Raw genomic sequence first — 23,229 nt, forward strand, 5'->3', positions numbered from 1 at the left:
GAGCACTAACAAATATGGATGTTGGAGAGGGTTATAGTAGGCATACCCAATATAAATCATGAAGGGGAAGAGAAATGGGGGGCAGAGATCGAAAGAGTTGGGAGGGAGACCACCATGTGGGTGAGAGACAATAAGAAAGGAGTGAGTATGACAACTTATGATCGAGAGCGAAGCAGAGTGGACCAAGAGGGTGTGAGCTTATAGTCACAAAATGATCAAGTGTGTGCCAAATGGACTAAGCATCAATAGGGCTCCCTGTAGAGATGGATAAACTTTCTGTGTGCCTCTAAGATACGAGACCCATACCCACCATATGTGATATGATCCTTTATTTAATGTCTTCCATTCAAATAGAATAACTTCAATTGCCACTGTTAGTAGAAGATCTACTAGAGCAATGTTTTTTCAGATAGGTGTAATGGATGCATGCATTCCTAACAGTATAAGGGATAAGGACAGCGAGAAGTCCACATTAAGTTAGTCTAAAGTCATTTATTGGGATCAGCCCAGTGTGAAGAAAGTCATTTACATGAAAGGAATATAAGTTCAAAGTCCTAGGGGCTTCGTCACAGGAACAACAAGATTTAGAGACAATAAGTTTCTGATTGAACAATCTGAACAGGATCGAATATAAGACTTGTGACGCTAACAAATGTTGTCTGGTACAATCAGGGGATCAATTTAATTCTTAAGGATATTTCTCGTTGTACTTAGGAGGCTATTTAAAATAGAGTTGCCTCTCTATTTGGTCAGTATGTTTATGCGAGATTGCTGTTTTGCACAATCCTCTTTTTTTAATGGGTTGTTACTCAATTTGATTTGGGGCACAGGCCGTCGCTGAGTTGCGCTGTCTGTTCTGCAATGTCTTCTCCTTGAGGGCGGGTTGGTAACACCCAACTTCGATTTGTATTATGCCGTGGCCCAGCTACAGTGGCCCCTGGCTTGGTTAGGTATACTGGACCATCCTGAATCTCTATTGGTAAGTACAACACTGAAGGACATTAACACCTATTCTGACCCAATCACTTGCTCTGCACCAGTATATCGACAAATGACAGAGGCCCACTGCTGCTGGCATAGATATTTACAACCCAAGGGCTCACTCCTCCCATTCTCCCCCTCAATCCCCATCTGGGATTAGTCACTACTACAACGATCTACGAGACGCACTGATCCGACCCCAAGGACTGCGGTCACAATTACACATGCAGGAATGAAGGGAAACTCATGACATTCCAAGAAATAGTAGAGTTGTTCGGTTGAGTGCTGGCCAGTTTTTAACATATTGCAGTGTGCAACGGGTGGTCTGCTAGACTCGGGGAACTGGGGAGACTGAACAACCTACATCACAGGCATTGAATGGATTCTTGACCTTCGACACTTCACGTCACGCCATCACGTTTCTGTATTCTGCTCTTAATCCTACCCCACTCACCCACACCTCAAGGTGACCCGTCAAGTGGGATGCAGTTCTATCTCATCCACTAAATGATGCAGCCTGGACCCTCGCTCGCCAGAGGACCAAGACTATGTCTTGCAATCCAAGATTTTGTTTCACACAGTTTAATTGTATCCACCACACCTATTTCTTCCTAGCCCGCATCCAGCACATGTTTCCGGCGCTCTCCCCAGCATGCCCCTGCTGCAGATTATCAAACGCAGAATTCATACACATGGTATGGACTTGCGCACCATTACCACAGGTATGGAAGAAGGTCTCCTCCATAGTAGCGGAATTGCCATCACACTCTCTTACCCCATCAAATCTTTGTTATTGGGACTGCGCTCCGGAGGGATGGGTATCAAACACCTGCACCAATCTATTAATTTGTCCTGTTACCTATTTAAACATAACATTGCTATGGCCTGGAAGCCCCCTGCTCCACCAGAAATTAGGGGTTGGCTTTGAGTATTGCTGATATAGACCAAGGCGGAGGCACACAGTCAAAGACTGCTACGCATGAAGGGCGCCTCCCATGTGGGTGGCCAGGAATGGAAAATATATTGTCTTGCTGTCGAGGCGAAAAACGATGACCGTCTACCTTGAGCGCACTGACTGTTAAGTGCACTTGTCCATGATGCATTCATGGATGTTGCTAAGAAGCTCATGGTAGTCCTCACTCGCTCCCACCTCTCCTGGGAAGGATCTATCTCCCCCTGCCCATGCGCAACCATTCACCTACGCACAACTGCACCAGTGGTCCAATCACTTAGTTGCTCTCTCCCTCCTGCCCACTACATGGACCCTTCAGCCAGTACACTGGGTTACTCTCAATAGTGAATCACTTCTACATTGCCCCATGGCATAGTTAGTTGATTGTTGTAGCATTACCATTAATACGTTATACCCCTGTATTTTCATCTCTTTCTCAATACTTATTCTTCTCTCAGCTTATAACATTGAATAGTAAGAGACTACTTGTTCCATCCTGTGTCTTTGAATGTATCCGGCGAACAAAGCCTGAAAATGTTATAAGTGACATATATCCTGCTGACCCCCCTCACATGTATATGAGGCTGTATTGGTTAACTTAAATATTGGTGTATTATTGCTTATATATGTTCCGTGATGAGCTCTCTACTGCTTACTGTTACATGCTGTATTCTGTGTTACCAATAAAAACATTTAAAAAAATAATCCTATTTCCTGTTGCACTAGGACCCAGGTTCCCTTTGTGTAACGAAGGACACTTTGGAGGAGATTTACTAAGATTTTGCGCCGTGTTTGCATCACAAAAGTAATGCAAATCAGTGCAAAATCTTTTTTTCTTAATTTACTTTCAAGCACTAAACTTGTTTAGCTCGGGAATTAACATACAAGTAATGCAACGCAGCGCTTGCCTTTTCCAGTGCCATGCCACATTATCGTGCTCAATACTTGCGCGGCTCTTGTTATTTGAGCTGCCTGAAAATAGGTGCAGTTGATAAGAAAAGATGTACCGGAAGGTGAGTAGGGGCCTTGTCACAGCTGTGCACGAGAGTGCCCCTACACAAAGTTCAAAGATGTCGGCATACCATTTACGATCTTTCGGCCCACTTTAAGAATTCTGGCAATTCATTTGGATCAGAACTAAGAGCACTAAAGTTACTACCTTGAGTTATTAGATACATATGTTTTTTGCTCGAGACCTCCTGCTGTGCAGCTTATTTAACAGTACGCTGTGTTTACAATCATGATGGGCATTTCTGCATGCATTTAATCTTACTCAGTCTCTTTTGCCCTACGTTCACAGGGGAAGCCAGGATCACCCGGTACACCAGGAATGCCAGGAGAACCAGTAAGTGGAAATTGACACGCAGCTGTGTTCGCTTCTTGAATGTTCAGCTTCCAAAACTTTTAGAAAGCCATGAAGTCGAAACATTATACTGAAATGAACAACGTATCTGACATTTGTAGATTGTATTGTTAAATTAAAAAAAACGCATTTTCAGATTTAAAAAAAACCTTCTAAAATTCCCTGTCTGTAACTCATTCTAAGTTTGATCTGCATTTTAAAATCAAATAGACTTGCAGATTGGTAGTAGATAAAGAAAAACAAGCACGTCTAAACGATGAAATTCTCATCCCAACTAATGAAATACTACAAACCATAACGAATATTGTTTATTCTGCTACCTTCCACCATACTAATTATAAACAAGTGGACCATGACTTCTCTAATCCTGGTTTGAAGTCTGGTTGAACTGAAGGGTGGTGAGCGCATGCACACATTTTAATGTGAAGCCATGCTTTTGTAGGTCACGTCTAGATCTACTTCATGTAGGCCTCACTTTTCTGATTGACATGGTACTGCTGCTAAAAAAGTAAGTCAATACATTCTGAAGCAGAATGTATGTTCTTGAGGTTCACATAATTACCTTAAAATGTTGGTGTATATTTCTTTTTTTCTCTAGGGTGACAGAGGCCCTGTGGGAGATATTGGATTTCCTGGCCCAGAAGGACAGCAGGGGCAACCAGTAAGTAATTAAGAATACTATCTCCTTTAAATTTGATATGCAATTATAAGGACTATAGTGTGGGGCATTCTATGAGTTGAAGCTTGTGGTGTTTGGTGTCAGAGTATTAGTATATAAAATGTAGATAGCTACAATGATTATAGGTTAAATCAGCTTCTACAATACATTTAACTTTAACGCACAAAACTTCTCCTTTGCCGCCAGAATGATTGAGTCCAAGACTTTCTTCACATAAACTGTAGGGGTATGACCACCCCACCCATCCATTGATGATAGACCAGAGAAGCATTGTTTTTCCTTTAAACCCTCCTACCCAGGCCTTGAAGAATGGGCCTGGCTAGGAGGTTTGAAAGCCCTGTTCACCTCTGGACTCACTAATGACCACAGATCAAAACAAACATGTATAGCTCCATGTTTTATTTAGCCTTAATAAACTGAGCAATATTGAGTATCAGTGCCACAAACCAGCAATCAGCATCACTGGCCCCAGGCATTATTCATCATCAATGGCCACTAGCATCAATGAGCCTTTTAGCCATTATCTGTTAATATTCTCGATTGACCTAGAATTAATCAGCATCAATGGCCTTGGACTGTTATGAACCTCAATTCTACCACACAGTACTGAACATCCGTGGTCTCAGCATTAAAGACCCCAGTCAGTAATGGCATGCAATGACCTGAGGCAGAAAGTAGCCTCACAGGAGTCCCTGACAGTACAGAGCTTCAATGGTTGCATTGATGGCCACAACCACTAATGAGCCTCACTGGTTCCTATGCAACAGGAAGCATGAAGGACCCCAGGAACTAATCAACGTTAGTGGTCACGGTAAGTAATGGCTCTCGGTATCCCCAGTAAATAACGATCATCAATGGTAGGTACTAAGCAATGATAAGGGACATGCATTCCCGCAAATACTTTATTCAAGCATATAAAAAACAAGCACTTTGAGGGGGGTCTGTTTCCAAAAGATTAAAAAATATTACAATTGTTGAACTATAGTTTCAATAGGCACTTATCTTCTTCATTCTTTACTCTAGAGGTGTGAATGGCGCACCTGGGTGCCCTTTTCATACTCATATTTCCAACTATTTGAATGTCTTATGCTACTTTTTCTGCAATTTTTTTTCACTAGTACGTTTCTGGTTTGCAAATTTTCTGGATGTCATGAGCTCTCCGACTAAATATCTTTATTTTATTTGTATAAGCAATCATAAATGCACATAATTAAAAAATAACATATTCATGAATAGCACTACAACTCACAATTAAAAAATATTTTCACAAATTAGCAGGATACACCCCTGTTAAAAACCGAGATAGGAAACAGTAGACTTTAGGTGAGTCTAATAATTGCAGGAATAATAAAGCTGGTCTCACTTGATTCAAATTCAAGGGCACAAAAAGAGGGCAAACATACTTTTGTCTTAAAACTGACCATTTGGGACAAATTAAAACAAAGTGTCTAGTGCGGAAGGCATGCCACATGTAAAGAAAGGTCGATCTGATGGTTTATGCCACCAACAGCTAAGAGAACAGGTTTAAATGGAAATACGTTAGTTGTCTTCTATGCTGGCTCAACATGTCCAGAGTTAGATACATTTCTATTTTATTCGTGGCCTTCACCATCATAACGTGCTTAAAGCTTCTTTTCTGTTGCGCTGCTGAGAGCCTTGCTTCTCTTGAATTTAATTTAAAGACCTCTTTAACATTGCTGACAAGGTTTCAGATTGCTATGTGTGACATTTTCAAAATTTCAGAGTAATTATGAGTGACATTTCAACGATTTTGAGTGACATTTTCTCACTACCTAAATATCGCAAATTACACCCGTTTGAGCAACAAGAAGCTCTAAGAAAATCTTACAACTGCTTCAGAAATGGAAGGGGACCACCAGGCTAATAGCCACCAAGTTTCAGACTACTTATGTGTGACATTAACATGGTTTAAGTGCACTTATGTATGAGGTTCCAGGCTTTATATAATGTGACACTGTGTGTGAAACCTAATTGCTTTTAAAAGCGTGCAGAAAACTTCTTGTGAATTAAATATCAGAAATTACTCCACTTGGTACCACACAAAACACATACGTATACTACAGACATAAAATGTTGCACTTACAAATGTTTCGGACATTAGTGTACTGCTGCTTTAAATATATAAGTTACATACAAAATGCAACAATGGCTAAAACACTGAGATGAAGAAATCAATGAATTTCCAGTCCGCCTAGCCTGCAGTATTTCATTTTCAAAGGGCTCTGTTGACTTAAGTTAAGTTGCGCTGGCCGCTAGTAATTTCTTGCACCGACCGGCACCAGTGTGATTGCATACTAGCGCCATTAAAGCCCCTTTTTATGTGAAGCTCACTCCAGCCAGCCCTGGCATTCACTTAAATTAGGCGAGTGGCAATTCCGTGCTGCTCTTCGCCGTGGCCCAAATGACTCCTGTGGCAAACGCCGGCGACCTGGGAATCATGATTTTGAGGCTCAGAGCAGTAGAGGCACACCACAGTGTGGCCTGGTGTGCTGTTTGGGCTGCTGCGGAACCACAGGGTGTGGGGGTTCACTCAGCGTGGTCTCATGAGAATATGCTACTTGGCGCGCACGCTATGAAAAAAGCAAATCTCATTAAAAGCACGAGGACATCACACAGTGACTGGCCGCCGGCGCGCGGCACGCTTCCAGTCGAATTGAGGTGATCACATCCCCCCATGCGGAGCGACCACAGCCAGTATGCAAGGCAACTACTGCTGAGGGCAGCAGGCTCCTCCCGGGGGTCAGAATTGAGCACAGGACTGCTTCGGCCGGGTGAAGTCAGGCCTGGCTGTAGTGAGTGAAGCGGGCGGGAATTTCAGTGCAGCCAGCAGGACGGCTATTAGGATACATTGTAGCAGGTTGCGGCAGCAGTGCACAACGCAAGTTTATTAACTGTTTACTGCCTGAGCCTATGCTGTTGGCAGCGGCTGGGCCGGCAAGTCTGCGGGAGCAACAGAGCCTGCATACAGGAGTCATAGGTGCTGGCACGTATGGCTAGCAGCCTGGCTAGCCCGTTTCAGTGCTGGTACAGCACAGTGAGACATTGGCACATTAAAAAGCGTGACAATGCATTTCAATGCGGTGATGCGCAACACCACACTGAAATGCGTTAGTGTCACACCTGATGTGAGACACTTAGCAGGCCTGCTTTAACCTAAGCTGTATCAGATTTACAGATTATCTCTGGGGGAGTGAACAACTGAGGTTTGCCCAGCGCCCCTAGAGTCATTTTGACATATTTTAGCCATGGTATACAGTGGCTTTGATCCATATTCAGGTACCATCTTTCTGTTAAATTCTAACTCACTTTTAAGCCAAATTGAGAACCAAAGAGGTTGAATAACATTGGAAACAAAATCTGCTCCTATCTCTTTGTGCACTATTTCCTCTTGACACTCTGTGGGATTCCTAATGATCTCCTAAAGAATTTATTTTCAGCTGTCTGTATTGTGAAGCAGGATTTATATCCCCATATTTCTTCCCCAAACGTCGGAACGCATTATAAAGATGTAACATGGATTTTATGTGACTATGTCGTAGGCACATAGTAAAAAATCTGTTTTGGTCCTCTTATTGTCACTCTCTCCGGGCCCGATTCACAGAACTAATTTAAGACAAAATACTAAACTTACTACCCATTTTGGTATTCACAGAAGGCATTTAGGAGTCCTAAAGTTCGGACTACTAATTTCTGTGAATACCGAAATGAGTAAGTGCCTTCTGTGAATACCAAAATGAGTAAGTGCCATCTGTGAATACCAAAATGGTTGTAAGTTTGGGATTTTGTCTTAAGTTAGTTCTGTGAATCTGGCCCATTGTTTTCAAAAGATTTTTCCATTGGGATCTATATACATATTCACTTTCTGATGCAGTCTCAGTTTCTCAAAACTCATGAAGTCAAGATGGCAGTGCCAACCACGGAATTTAAAATGACAGCACCAAACTTCAGATTTTTCAGTTAGTGGTGTTTCCACTGTACTGTTTTTCATTGTTTAATAGGCTCTTTTCAATAATTCTGTCTGATTTCCTCTCTCTAGCACAGAAACACTCATGCATCCTCTTTTAACTCTTTCAAAGAGCAGAATTCACTCTTCCAGCCACCATACCTCTAAAAAGGGACATTTGATAGATGGAACTCGCAGGTTTTCAGTCTGCAAAGTCAACCAACACAATTTACACAAATATTAAATACTGAACAGATATACACCAAACTACAAAAAGCACTTGTAAGGAATGTGGTAATTCATTTGGGAGGAATTACCCCATCAATCTAATAAATACACTCTGGTTAGATCAAAACACAGTTCGGTGAGAATCTCTGCACAATCCCTGGTAGTTATGTCACAAGCAGCAAGCAATCCCTAGAAAAGTGTATGTAAAGTTCAAAAAGTACCCCCAATTTTAAGGTTAGCACCCTACACAATAAAATGTGCAAACCAATATAAAAAATACAGAAAAAGTAAAATGAAAAAACAGACACTAGGATCATTAAAGTACGTTAAGGGGAACTGGAGATATGAATTTTGATTGTAAAAAGTTCCTTTAAAAATTAAAGCATTATTCAAAAGGCTCTCTATGTGGTTGACTGTTTTGGAAGTGGAAATCAATGGGAGAGCAAGCCTAGAAGCAATAGCTTGGCAAGGCTAAATGCGTCCAAATCCCTTCACCAAAAGGAACCCTCCCACCAGTTTTCAATGCAGCAAAAAGCTCTGAGTAGGATGAACTTAGTTTTCTTGGTAACTTTTAGTGTGACCACACTCGGCAATCATCATTACCTTGCCACTGTCCTTTTGAGGTGGAAAATGTGACTAATTCCCAACTTTTTCCAAGTGCTGGAAACTGTGGTGTTGCAAAGGCCCCCGCAGTGTGAGGGTCACCGAGCTCTGGGGGTTCCTTCTGGCACTGTAACGCCCCTAGCCTGAGAGCTTCAGACTGGATCCAGAGTGCGTAGGGCACCCTGCCTGTACTTTATAGGGGGCGGCCCACAGACTGGAAATATTCTTCTTAGTAATTCTTTCACCCCATAGCACCATATGGCAGACTTCTAGGCACCAGTGTTGTCTCCAGCTAGCTCCTCTGCAGGGCCCAGCCTTCTGTGGTTCACTTGGCTGTCTTAGAATCACAAGTGCTTCTGTTTTTTATGTCCATGAGGCAGGCAAACAGAAATCTAACCACCTGACCTTCGGAGAGCAGTTCTCTCCCTTGGTGCCAGCAGAAGTCAAGTGCCCTTAAGCCTTTGTTTAATTCTTCTTCTTCCATCAGGAGTTTTGCCAGCAGTTTCTTCGATTTCAGATGGAGTCTTCCCAGGAACTTTCTGAGGAGATGTTGATTGAAGTGCCAAATGCATCCTATTCACAAGCCAAGGTCCAGCAAAATTCTACTACCTGATTCTAACTATTTTCTCACAGTTCCTCCCCCTCCTTTGCAGCATTTCGGTTTGCCTTTCGGTAAAAGCAGCCAGGAGACCCTGTTTCAAGATGGCTGCACCCAGCTGCCATCAGCTGCTTCGCCGCTGTCCTATTTAAATGAGCTCTCAACCCAACTGACATTGTCAACAACCTTCGCTCCCCTACCATGACTGGAACATGGCTGTCTTGAATGGTCCTTGGAATGAATAGGAAAAGTCGTTCCTGACACCTCCAAATCAAAAGAGGTCGTTTTAAAGCTAATTTTGTTCTACCAACTGTTCCTTCCAACTCCCATATCTAATGCCTGTTGTATGATAAGTGGCAGGACGGGTGTTATATGTGAGGACGGTAGTTAGAAATTCACAAAAAAAGCACTACAGTTTTAAAACGAAAAGCCACAGAAATTTGACAATTTTACATAATTGACATTAGTATAACTTACACTCCGTAGATTTCAGATGTTATCTGGGATGTAATATGTGAGGTTATAAGCATGCATCACAGCGGTTCAAGTTATACTTACGTCTATTAAGTATAAACGATGAAGCTCAGTTTTTTGTTTTATTTTTTAAACGGTTTTGCTTTTCAGTGAATTTCTTTTTTGATTTCAAGATCATTTTTATTAATGTTTCATGCAAACAGAAGAATACAGATAGGGTATTTATAAAGAGGACACAAATACTTTGTGGGGCAACAGGGATACATTTGAATACATTAGCATATTACTTGATGAAGGAGTCTCATGTAAATTATGTAGTTGGGTGTAACTGTTTATGAGTGAGGTATTAGAGCTAGCTCTCCTGATGCTTATGTGTTGCTTAGGTGGAAGAGAGCGAATAGACATGTATTTGAGGTTTGGTATAGTAAAGGTGAGATGTAGTACCCCGCCTAATATCATAGCTTAGGTGGAAAGAGAGAGTAAGAGAGAGATAAGATAAAAGAATAGGATAGATGAAAGTAATAGAGAGACTGAGATGGGATGGAAGATGTGACTAGGTAGGAAACAAATCAGGTGTGAATTTCATATGAATGTTCAGTGAATTTCTAATGTTTTTAACATAGGTTACATTCTTAGTATCTTCCTCACGTATAAATCCACTTCAACTTTTGTTTTTTACAGTGATAATTTATGGTTTATGTTTTTTTCACGTAAATTAATGTCATTTGAATTGAGCAGATTTAGAGTGTTGGTGGTGTTGGAGAGTGTTCCATATAAAGGAACGACTCCTCATACAACGAGAAAGAACCAGTGCCATGGCCTCTATATTTGCTCAGTGTGTTTTATTTGGCAACGAAAACACCTGTTGTGTTTTGAAGTTAATTCACTTCTTTCTCATGGGTAAGGTAATAAAGTAGCCATTTCCTTTGTAAAGGTACAATACACTTCATGTCGTGCATGTGATAGTAAACATAAAAGAAATTCTGTTGTTACACCAGTTGCTGTGTTGTTTTCAATAAAGTATTTAGATTTCATGTCACAAAACTGATGAATGTTTCAAACAAAATGTAAATAAACAATGTATAGCTTTTACATTTGTGTTTTTGCGAAGATCAACCATTAATTATGCAATTTTTTACAGAGAAAAACCATCTCGTTTGCTCCCTTGACTTTAAACCCCGCATAGCGTTTTAAACAATTCTGCCCTAGTCGGCTGGCACAAGTGAATCTGATAGCTCATTGCGGTATACTAAATTCCTCATACACAATTGTAAAATGACAATTAATTCATACCATAAATCATTTTTTGACAAAACGTTCATCTTAGTGGGGAATGTCTTTTCAATTCAGCCCAAGTGGGCCATTTATATTCCTTGTGCTCTATGCATTTCAATCTTCTTATCTAAAACAGCAAAACAGAACGTATAACATTTAACTTTCACAATATATAAAGAGTGCTATATCCAATAAAAACCATTAAAAAGTTCTGAATTCTTAGGAAGAGGCAGCTAAACTAATCATATCCTTTGTATAACCTATAAATGAACTGAAAGTTCTTCATCAAGGTTGAGGTCTTCAGGATGCATAGTGTTGTACTTAATAATAATTTTTGATTCTAATATCCTTAGTTCAGAAATTCTGTTCCCTCCTCTTTCTTTCTCTGAAATTCAGGGTTTTTTCATTTGTAACAAATGTAAGCCTGTAAGCACAGTGAGAACTGTAAAACTCTTAAAATCTCACCAGACAAAGCTCCGCATTAAATAATGAAACATGTTAACTGCAATACTGAGTATGCAGTATATGCCTTAAAATGCCCATGTAACAAGTTTTACATAGCTAGTACAATGCATAAGGCTAAAAAAAGAGTACTTGAGCACCCAAGGGCTATTAAGAACTTAGATCGCCAATATCCTATTGCCTGCCATTTTTCTGCAGTACACAATCAGAATGCAAATCTCTTGAAATTCTATGTTCTCAATTATATCCCAATAAGAGAAAGAGGAGGGAACAGAATTGTGTATGAGGAATTTAGTATTCCGCAATGAGCTATCTGATTCACTTGGGCAGAATTGTTTGAAACGCTATGCTTTTTCAAAGTCAAGGGAGCAAACGAGAGATGGTATCTCTCTGTAAAAAATTGTACAATTAATGGTTGATCTTCGCAAAAACACAAATGTAAAAGCTTTACATTTTTTATTTACATTTTGCTTAAAACGTTCATCAGTTTTGCGACATGAAATCTAAATACTTTATTGAAAAGAACACAGCAACTCGTGTAACAAAAGAAATTCTTTTATGTTTACTATCATGTGCACGTCATGAAGTGTAATGTACCTTTAAAAAAGAAATCGCTACTTTTATTACCTTATCTGTGAGAATGAAGTGAATTAACTTTGAAACATGTCGGGTGTTTTTCGTTGCCAAATAAAACACACTGAGCAAATATAGAGCCACGGCACTGTTTCTTTCTCGATGTATGAGGAGTTGTGCGCCAGGAACTGTTTAGATATCTATGTGTATTCATATATATATATATATATATATATATATATATATATATATATATTTATATATATATATATATATGTGTGTGTGTGTGTGTTTATATATATATATATATATACACACACACACATACACAATACACACGCGCACGCACATACACACCCATGCACACACACACACGAGATAAATGTAATATGACAATGAATTAAATTTTTCCATGGAGATAAAATGTATTTATTTCGGCAATGTGACCAAGAGACACGTTTTTTACTCTTTAAATTGGTTGTACGTGGAATCTATGCAACAGCAGGCTGTGATTTGGCCAGATAGGCTTTTCCTTTGATTTACTTTTTGCACATAAGTAATAAATGTATGAATTGAAGTTCTTTTATGTACTTGTACCCGATAATGTTTTAATTGACCACATTTTTTTTTACTCGCCTGGCTTACTCAAGCTTTTAGATTTTTGTGTGTGAGAGCGCACGCTTGTGCTTTCAAGTCCCATTTCTTTGCTTCAGATATAAATAATTGAATTTATTTCGCGCGTTTATACCACAGAGACAGAAAGCGAAAAGCCTCGGATATATTTGGCCTCTGTAAAAACGTATGTTTATTTCTTCCAAGGCTCAGCCACTATGCTTCACTGCCGTATTTGTTTTAGGAGCATGGTGTTGCACCAAACTTTGAACTGCTTGCCCCCTGAAGCATGGAGCTGAGTTATCCAGGCGTTCCTAAGAGGGATCCTGTAATTGCTCCCTGCATTAATCCACCGCTTCTGAGTGAAAGCCGACTGTGGGCTGAGGCCTCGCCAGTGACTCATCCTTGCTCGGAGCTGCAAAACAACTTGCTGGAGTGTTTCTAAGAAAGGCGTGAATCGGCGTGCTTGGTTTCAGTGCAGACTGCCCTGCGGACGTATTGCTATTGCTGTGCACTGGTACAAACAAGCATTGGATTGACAGGTCTTTGCACTCTGGCCGTATCTCATTAGCACTCTTAGCGCTCCATTCAGTTCTCTGCTTGTCCGTATGACAGCTATTACAGGGATGTGTAACAAGAAAGGGTCTCTGCTGTACTGTGTTTTTTTCTGCACAATGCTGGGATAATTTCTGTGTATCTCGGTTTAGATAAGCATTAGAGGAAAAGTCAGAACTTACTTCTGTAGATTTACACCTACCTTTGAAGTAAGTTCTGGCGTTTTTTAAAATCTAAAATAATTCTTAAATATGTATGCATTTCTAAGATGCTGAAGTGAACTCAAATGAGTGACCATTTACATGCATGCAAATTAAAAACAGGTTCTGCACACAGAAATATGATACAAAACTGCTTTTCCACTTTTAAACTTTTTACTAGTTTTACTGTACACATTTCTCACTTATCACACGTGTAACTGTATTTACGCCTGTAATTAAAAGGCATGAATGTAATGGGGTCCTGGGGGGGGGCGGCCGACCGAAGGGAGGCCTGTCCCGCCCGGGGGAATTTGGGGCCGGGGAAAAGGGGGGGGGGGGGGGGGTAGAGACGGCGCCGCCCGGGGACGGTTGGGCGTTTTTTTGGTAGCTTTTGGGCTGGGGGCGGGGCTTGGCTGGGCTTCTTTTTGGGCTGGGCGGTGGTATCCGTCCGGCCACGCGGCAGAGACACCATTTTAAGTGAGGTGTCTCGGCCGCCGGGCGGGGGTTCTGGTGTTTGGAAATTTTTCTGTTGTTTGGACACTTTTGTTTGGCGTGGACAATTTTCTTCGTGGACGATGGCTGTGCAGAATCTCCCGGGGTATCGAGGACTGGATAGCCTGCGCCAGGATGGACATTACGGACTGTGGTGAGTCCAGGGGGACAGTGCAGGCTTGGGCGATACCGGATTTTCCCGGCAGGCTGGACACTTCGTGGGCAGGCAGGAGGTGTGCTGGACGCATCACAGGAGGCCGGAGGAGCTCGGGTGAGCAGCATGCGGCTCCACGCGGCCGAGCGGATGGGCCTGTTCTGCCTGGTGCGGGCGGTCAGGCTCCCACGTGGGACTAGGTGAGTCCCGCTGCCCCTACCCGAGGGGTCCATACGGCACCGGGGTGTATTTTAGGGCAGGGGTGCAAAGACTGATGTGCTCCTTGGAGGGCGAAATTGTAGGCTCTCCGCATAAGGGGTAGCGAGTGGTGGTGACAAGTACTTTGGGGGGTGTGCAAGAGGGGGGTGGTTGGGTATGTGGCCGGAGGTGGAGGGGTTTTGTGTGCTAACGTTTTACATGGAGTGAGTAGAATTGTTCGAGGGAAGGTTCATTTGTGTTTAGAGCGCATTAGGCGCTTCTGGGGGTTGAAAGGTTTCGTAGTGCACGCTGGGGGTATGGACGTGAAGTGCAGTCACCGTAGCACGAGCTAGCTCACATGAAGGAGGTCCACGAGGCTCTAATTGGGGGGTGGGGGGGGCGGGAAGGGACGGGGGGGCGCTCCGGTGCCTGGGGACCGCTGTAACATTGAATTCCAGGCGGCACTGTCCTTCGTTCAAGGGGAGTCTTGTGGCAGGGGGAACGAATAAGTAATTGCCATCATTTGGAGCTGCCCACTGCGGCAGGGTTTAGAGCATACGGAACATAATCACTGTAGGAGAAGCACCCGGTCCGGCTTGGGGGGGGTGTATACTGGGACTTCGTGAATTTGCAAAGTGTTTGCAACCTTTCCAAACAGGACTGAATTCTTCGCGCCTTGGCAATGTTGTATATCGAGCTCATTTGCTTCAAAATAATGGTTGTGATATTGTAAATATTTCCTAAGTCGCCTTCATGTGCAGGCTAGAGATTTACAGCGGTGGTAAGTTAGATAAGTGAAAATTCTTAGGTATATCTGAATTAAAAAGCTTCATCCTGGGCCTTTCTTCATAATCTCTTACTACTGTACCGGGGCATCGGAATGTTGGCACAGGGGTAGACCGGATATTTTGAAGATGTGACCATGTATCTGCAGCTTGGAGAAATCTTCACTGGCTGCAAGTTGAGGACAGGGTTCTCTTTAGCTTCCTCTGTGTAGCTCTCGAGCTATTATGAGGTGCTGAAAATTCGAAGCAACGGCTCTTTTTAAAACACATAGATCCTCAACCACTCACTTTGTTCCTAGTACAAACTCCAAATCTCCACTCCACATCTTGAGGAAGACTGCATGGGAGCCCTTTCTTGTCGACGTAGCCCCAAAGCTTTGCAGTCTTCTTCAGGATCAGACTGGCATTTTATTCTACCCGCCATTTTCCCAGTGGGCTGGACCCACTGGAGGCTGGTTTTGAGACCCCGGAGCCGGTGCCTCTGCCCCTTTCCCTAGGTCCCAGAAATTAATTACAGGGGGCTTCCAGAGGGGGAGAGAGATGGGGAGAAGAAAAGAGCGAGGATGGATAGGGAAATAGGATAGGATGATATGAGGATGAAAAGAGAGATATAGTGAAGAGAAGAGGTATGGGGCTGGTTTGAGCTTTTTGCCAGGGCTGCTTTTCATTCTCCAGTCCATCCATGGTCATCTTCCTTGTGATCTGAGGAAAATCACGGTTTATCTTGGTTTCCACAAGGCGTTCAAAACGTCTCTGCTTATTTTGCAGGATGCTGTGAATGTGCGTTGAGCAGTGCTTGTATTTCTCCCTCAGTGCCATGGAGCCGCTTAGGAGCGACGTGACCAAACTAAAACAAATATAATACAACATAAAATTATAGTTTTTGGGTTACAAGGATGAACTTGATTCAAGGCGTAGGGTCAATAAAGGCCACATGGGAAGCATTGATCACCCACAAACTCGAAACTTTGTTGTAATTGCAAGTTTTGCCAGTGGTTTCTGTTTACTCCTTCCTTCATGCTAGTCATGTAATATGAATGGATTTTGTCAGACTCTAAATTTGTGAAGAATGTTTTTGGAACAAGGAAGCTGGGTAAGTTTCTAGCGAGTTTCAAGGATGGGTGTGGTAATTACTATGTAAGCCGCTGCTGACGAGGGCTTGAGTGGGGGGTGCGACTGGTGGTGATTGGGAATCATTTGGAAAGTTTTGGAGCATGGAATAGTGAGGTAGCAGGTACAGGAGGCGTATTGAGCTGAAATTTATGGTGAGTTGCTGTCCAGGATTATGCAGAGGCTGCGGGCATGGTCTTTGGGAGTGGGTGGGGGTCCCACTGCAGCGGGCCACCGGGAGTCATTCCGCAGGGAGGTGTTGTTCGAAAATGTCAGTACTCCTGTTCTGTCTGTTGCGTTTGCGGCACTTGTTCTGTATCCAATAGGCGACGCTGGTCATGCACAAGGGAAATTTGGCCTTCATGGTCAATAGATTTTCACATGAGGAGAAGATGAGATGGGTGTCAATTGCGTAGGGGATGATGTTCAGTCCATGGGTTCTGGCAATTTTGGCCAGGGGGGCATGTAGGCGTTGAACAAAGTGGGGTGGAGTGATGATCCTTGATGGACACTAAAGGTGATGTTCTTGGGTTTCCATGTTGGGATCGTTTGAGTGCGTTTCTCTGGGATTCACATCTGAGGGATAGTATAAGTGTGCCATTAACATTGTGTATAGACAGAGCGATATCCCCGAAGAGAAGGCAAAAATGCTTACGTTTCATAAGAAAGGTGCAGGTACACAGAAGCTTATCTGTCTTTCCGGATTGGCTCATATAGTCGGAGGCTTAGCTAATGAACTATAACTAAGTATTTATCATGGTCTCAGTAAATGTACTTAAATGGCATCGGACTAGGGTCCATCCGACGTACTTGAGGTGTCGGTCTAGGTGCAGGTTTGGGGGGCTCGAGCGGGCGTTACGGGCGTAAAGCGTGACCAGGGGCAGCGCCTCGGTTGGGCCGCGGGCGTTTCAAGTCCTGTGTGGGTGAGAGGTAGGTTCTTTGCAGTGGGCTTTTTCCTGGCGGACAGGCTCTGGGGGTGACGCACTGTGTGGAGGATTTCTTCCTGGGCGCCAGAGAGGAGGCACGGTCCCATGTTGGTGTGGTCATTCTCCGTAGTGAGCTCGACTCCGTGGTCAGGGAGCACGCCCGCCGGAGGACAGGGTCGTTTCAAGTTGTGTGTGGGTGAGAGGTAGGTTCTTTGCAGTGGGTTTTTTCCTGGCGGAGTGGCTCTGGGGGTGACGCACTGTGTGGAGGACTTTTCCCTGGGCACCAGAGAGGAGGCACGGTCCCATGTTGGTGTGGTCATTCTCCGTAGTGAGCTCGACTCCGTGGTCAGGGAGCACGCCCGCCGGAGGACAGGGTCGTTTCAAGTCATGTGTGGGTGAGAGGTAGGGTTCTTTGCAGTGGGTTTTTTCCTGGCGGACTGGCTCTGGGGGTGACGCACTGTGTGGAGGACTTTTCCCTGGGCACCAGAGAGGAGGCACGGTCCCATGTCGGTGTGGTCATTCTCCGTAGTGAGCTCGACTCCGTGGTCAGGGAGCACGCCCGCCGGAGGACAGGGTGGTCGCGTCGCCCAGTGGGGTCTGACGCGGATCGGTGCCGCTGACATGTCGGGGGCTGCGGGGTATGGTAGGTGACGGGGGGGGAGTCGGAGGCACTGCGGCAGGGGTTTCTTCCTGGCGGACGGGCTCAGGTGTGGGACACGCATCCGGAGGGCTTCTCTCTGGTGGGGACGGCCGGCTTCGGCGGACTGCCTGCGGGCGCTGGGCGGCTTCTCAGGCTTCTCAGGCCTTATGTTGACAGGGGGGGGCCCTGGGCGCCAGAGAGGGGGCACGGCCCCGGTTTCAGTGCGGCATACCTCGTGGGGAGCTTGATTCCGCAGCCAGGAAGCACGCCCCGGGGGGGGGGGGGGGGGGGGGTGACATATACTGTTAGTGACGGAGGGCATGGCCCTACGCATTGGTGACGGAGGGCATGGCCCTATGCATTGGTGAAGGAGGGCATGGCCCTATACATGGGGTACAGTGGGCATGGCCCTATACGTCGGTGACGGAGGGCATGGCCCTATACGTTGGTGATGGAGGGCATGGGCCTATACGTTGGTGACGGAGGGCATGGCCCTATACGTTGGTGACGGAGGGCATGGCCCTGTACATTGGTGATGGAGGGCATGGCCCTATACATTGGTGATGGAGGGCATGGCCCTATACGTGGTAACGGAGGGCACGGCCCTGTATGTTGGGACGGAGGGCATGGCCCTGTACATTGGTGACGGAGGGCATGGCCCTATACATTGGTGATGGAGGGCATGGCCCTAGACGTTGGGACGGAGGGCATGGCCCTGTGGCAAGGGGGGAGGACCTGCCGGCGGTTCAAAGGCATGGCCCGGACTGCACGGGGCTTGAGGGGGTCCGCGGCACGCCATTTAGTTAGGAGGTGGTCCTTCCGAATGGGTCATGCGGCACGTCCCGGGTTAAGGGAGGGGGAGTCCTAGGGGGGGGTCGAGGACCGTTAGCACGTCTCTCGAGTGGCGGTTCTTCCTAATATATGGGGGAAGAGTAGGAGAACTGTTTGGATTATCGGGGGTAGGTCAAGCACAATAAAGTATTTAGCCAGGTGGAGAGGCAAATTGACGTTATGCTAATTGTTACTGTTTGTGGATTGTGGGAATCAGTTAGGGGAGGGGGTGGGGGTGAGGCAGGAATTTACATATCTATGAGGTTTAGATTGTGCGGCGCAGGCCAAGGTTGTTATTGTGTAGGATGCACCTGCTTCCAATAAAGCGGCCTTTATCACACTTACATTGAGTCTCGGGTCGGTGCTTTCTCCCCCCCCCCCCCTTTTCGCCAATGGGCCCCAATGGGGTCCTGGGGGGGCGGCCGACCAAAGGGAGGCCTGTCCCGCCCGGGGGAATTTGGGGCCGGGGAAAAGGGGGGGGGGGGTAGAGACGGCGCCGCCCGGGGACGGTTGGGCGTTTTTTTGGTAGCTTTTGGGCTGGGGGGGCGGGGCTTGGTTGGGCTCCTTTTTGGGCTGGGCGGTGGTATCCGTCCGGCCACGCGGCAGAGACACCATTTTAAGTGAGGTGTCTCGGCCGCCGGGCGGGGGTTCTGGTGTTTGGAAATTTTTCCCTCCCTCCCTCCCTCCCTCCCTGGGTCACGATCCGGGGGGGGGGCCCAAGGGCAGGCATCGCTCCTTACGGGGGAGCTTCCTTTGCGGGGGAGTTGGGGTCCACGGGGGGTTTTTGGGCAACGTTTTGTTGGAGGCTGGTGCAAAAAGGGGGTTTTTGGATTGGGTGGGGGGGTTTTCACATGTCGCTGGAGCAGGTGTGGGGTGCATTCTGTAAGTAGGGGCGGTTCTTCCTAATATATGGGGGAAGAGTAGGAGAACTGTTTGGATTATCGGGGGGTAGGTCAAGCACAATAAAGTATTTAGCCAGGTGGAGAGGCAAATTGACGTTATGCTAATTGTTACTGTTTGTGGATTGTGGGAATCAGTTAGGGGAGGGGGTGGGGGTGAGGCAGGAATTTACATATCTATGAGGTTTAGATTGTGCGGCGCAGGCCAAGGTTGTTATTGTGTAGGATGCACCTGCTTCCAATAAAGCGGCCTTTATCACACTTACATTGAGTCTCGGGTCGGTGCTTTCTCCCCCCCCCCCCCCCTTTTCGCCAATGGGCCCCAATGATTTTTTGGGAGAAACTATCAGTTGTTGAATCCTCACAAGCTTACAAGTTGCACTACACTAACAGATAAAATAATGTACCATTATTAAAGTAGAAATGTGGCTTAGCAAAGTAAGTGTTCTCTATTTAACACGTCATGGGTTCAAACCCCAACATGGGCAACTCAGACTTGCATCGTTTATCATAGTCAGTAAATTGAATTTCATTAGGCTGGGTAATAATGACTAACAGCTATGATATGTGGCTGTCAGAGACGGTAAAATCGTGATATTAGGCGCTATATAAAAACAAGTTATCGATATTAATTTACGTGTAACGTAGATAAAGTACCATGTGCGCTGCTTGCTACAGGCCTCATTTACCCACAGAGCCAGCTTGTTTTACATCAAATTCCAAAATAGAATAAAATATTTATTGTATTTGTTAAATATATTGCCCCATTAAAGTTTTTTGTTATTCAACATTCTTTAAATATTTTTTATCGGTGCATTTTATGACCTCTATGAAACTATAAATTCACTGAGTATAGTATTTACATGGGAGGTTAATGAACAGTTGCGCTTTATTTAAATCCATACATAGCGTGAGCGGGTGTAATTGGACCGAACAAATTTACCTATCGTTATTACAATGGTGTAACCTCCTAGGATGGGCTGCACAGAATATTAACGTTTCACAATTCAGGTTCTAAAGAAATATATCATATACTGTAACTAGTAAATACAAGCAGTGTGAGTTTGTTACTGTAGAAATATATGCTCATATAGGCAGTCAGTAGTTGACAATATATAAATCATCCACATCATTGGAAACTGTAGTGTGCAATTTCTGAGACTTTCTTAGTTTTAAAAACAGAAACTGCCGACACTCTCAGTGTTTGAGCCCCCCTTTTGTGCGTCCCTAATTCCCCATGTGCCCGCACCCCTTGAAAGTAGCTGTATTTCGATGCTTTCCCTGAAAAGCAGAGGAGAGTCTTCAAAGTATGCCCCAGATGTACGAGGACAGGGCAAATTACAATTTAACTGTAGTCTGTGAACAGTGGTCTTAGTGGGAAATAAAAAGTAAGGGAACTGTGGATGGAGAATCAGGGGGCAGGAATAACCAAAGATTGAAACAGTGGGCGGAGTCAGGGGTGTGGCTAGAAATAGCAAAACATACCAATTTTTAGTACGTTTAGCATTTCACTGACCAGTTACAGCTTATAACATTATTTAATTAAAACAATGGATAAACATGTTTATTTGAGGTTTAATTCAGGAAAAAGCAAACAGTTATAGGGAATACAGGTTTATGTAAAGCGTGTGAAATATAAGCAGGAACAACATGTTACCCTAACCCTTTCGTTGCTGCCGTCAGCACACAAGGTGCTCCATGCGTAGCCCGGTTCAAACCAGTTACTGGGGCACTCCAGCCCCAGCTCTGGCGCGAAACTGGACAAAGGGAAAGGGGTGTAACCAGGGCCAGTTCTAGGATTTGCGAGGCCCTGGGCTAAAATGGAATGTGCGAGGCCCCTTTAATGTAGATAAGTGGCCCCTTTAGGAGACCATTCACAGACACTGTGGGAGGCCCATTGTCCACCATTTTGCCCCCCCCCCCCACAGTTTTAACTTTAAGACCATAAGCATTTCTAACACATTCAGTCCGACAGGTGTGAGAATTGCTTGTGGGCTAAAAGTTAAAACTATGGGGGTGCCAAAATGTTGGAAAATGGGCCTCCCACTGTGTCTTTTAATGGGGCTCCTTGCAATTGAAGGGAGCGTCTCCCTCCCCTATGCCTCAAGACACCATCCCTGAGGGGCCTGGGGAGGGGGGCCCCTCTGAAGGACCTTAATTGCAAGGCGACACCTTTCTCTGAAATGGATCGCCAGGGAAACAACAGGACACACCACCAGTGCGTGGCCCCATGCTGGTGGGCTGAGTGCGAGACCCTGGGCAGCAGCCCACGCTGCCCATGCCTAGCGCCGGCCCTGGGTGTAACCACCCCCTTCCCAGGTTCCATCCATAGGAGGGACCTAGAGGTAATCCAGCCGCTTAGTTTAGTATAAAGTTAGGAGCTGTGTATAGAGACTTTAGATTTATCCTGGAAAGAAACTCTGAAACTAAACTCTTGGACTTTCGACGTTCCATATCGACTTGAAGACTGAAGACATCTCCCTTGTGGTCAAGGAGTGGCCACCCTGTGCAAACAGGCACCAACTGTAACTTGCTGGTTTGCTTTGTCGACGCTCCCGCTGGAACCCGAAGACTTAGCGACGCAGGAACTGGACTTCCAGACTTCTGACTCCGACCCACATCCACAGCAAAGCTGAGACCCTTGGCGGACACGAGAGACGTGGGACCGGACATCCTGGACTACCTGATTTTTGCTACCTGTGCAGCTACTGAGGTACCCTTGAAGTTGTGCATTGGGGTTTGAGAAGCCCCAGACCCGAGCAGCATTTGCACCGAAGCTCAGCCCTCCACACTCTTCCAGTGCCACTTGGGGCCTGCACCTGCATTTCAGCTCAATACGTCTTCGCGTTGCTAGCCCGTTGGCTAATAGGCCCTCTGAAGACATCTTTGTAAAACTACACTGCTTTCCTGGTTGCTCCGGGCTTGCTCCAGCTTCTCTGTGAAGGAGAAGCTCCCCAGACTTGCTGGTCTGAACTAAAGCCAATCTTCCCATCCTGCGTTGATTGCATTTGCCAAGGTTTGTTGGGTCCAATCCGGATACCGACACCGCCAACAGGTAGATCCGTCATGGGACAGCTCGACTCCAGCACCTGGTCATAGTCGACGCCGCCTGGTCCTCGTGGCTGAAGAAACAAGCTTCACCTGATTGCATTTCAACATCGCCTGGTTCCTTCCTGGTCACTGGCTGGTGACCCAGACTCAGTTCCCTCTGCTTTCAGGTTCTTCTCGACTGCGATCCGGCCTTGGATCCACACGGTCACTTTTCTCCTGGTCGCCTGCAGCACTTTCTTGCAGCTCTCCATAGGAGACAGCGACGAAACCCGACACGAAAGAACACCTATGCACCCGGCTTCCCTGGGTGAGGTAACTCGAGTACTCCGGTTCTCCCGTGGGTATTAACTATCCAAGTGTCCTAGTTTAACATGGTTTTCCCGTAGTCCTTCCGGAAGTGTCCAAAATCTACTACTTCGTAACTTTTACGTTGCCATTGAAACTCCATGGTAACCTGAGTGTGTGTTTAGACACTGCACACGCTTCCTGTGGGCCTCCTACTTCCAATCCCTTGGTTGCTCAGTGTAGCCCCAGCAATTTCCTAGGCCCTAGCCTACTCACCTTTCCTGAAGTGGTTCTTATACCACTTATTTAGTATATGGTTCGTGAGGCCCCTAGGGCAGA

General features: G+C 45.2%; 1 protein-coding gene across 1 annotated transcript in view; it reads left to right on the forward strand.

Annotated features, from left to right (window-relative positions):
• Nucleotides 1-23,229, forward strand: part of LOC147707469 (uncharacterized) — a 385,267-nt gene that overhangs the window by 300,666 nt on the left and 61,372 nt on the right. Inside the window, exons 22-23 of the mRNA XM_086925650.1 lie at nucleotides 3,234-3,278; nucleotides 3,895-3,957. Of these exons, the coding sequence (XP_086781776.1) occupies nucleotides 3,234-3,278; nucleotides 3,895-3,957 (108 nt within the window). The remainder of the gene's footprint in view (nucleotides 1-3,233; nucleotides 3,279-3,894; nucleotides 3,958-23,229) is intronic.

The sequence above is a fragment of the Lissotriton vulgaris genome, chromosome 6 (genome assembly GCF_964263255.1).
Source record: "Lissotriton vulgaris chromosome 6, aLisVul1.2, whole genome shotgun sequence".
NCBI classification, from domain to species: Eukaryota; Metazoa; Chordata; class Amphibia; order Caudata; family Salamandridae; genus Lissotriton; species Lissotriton vulgaris.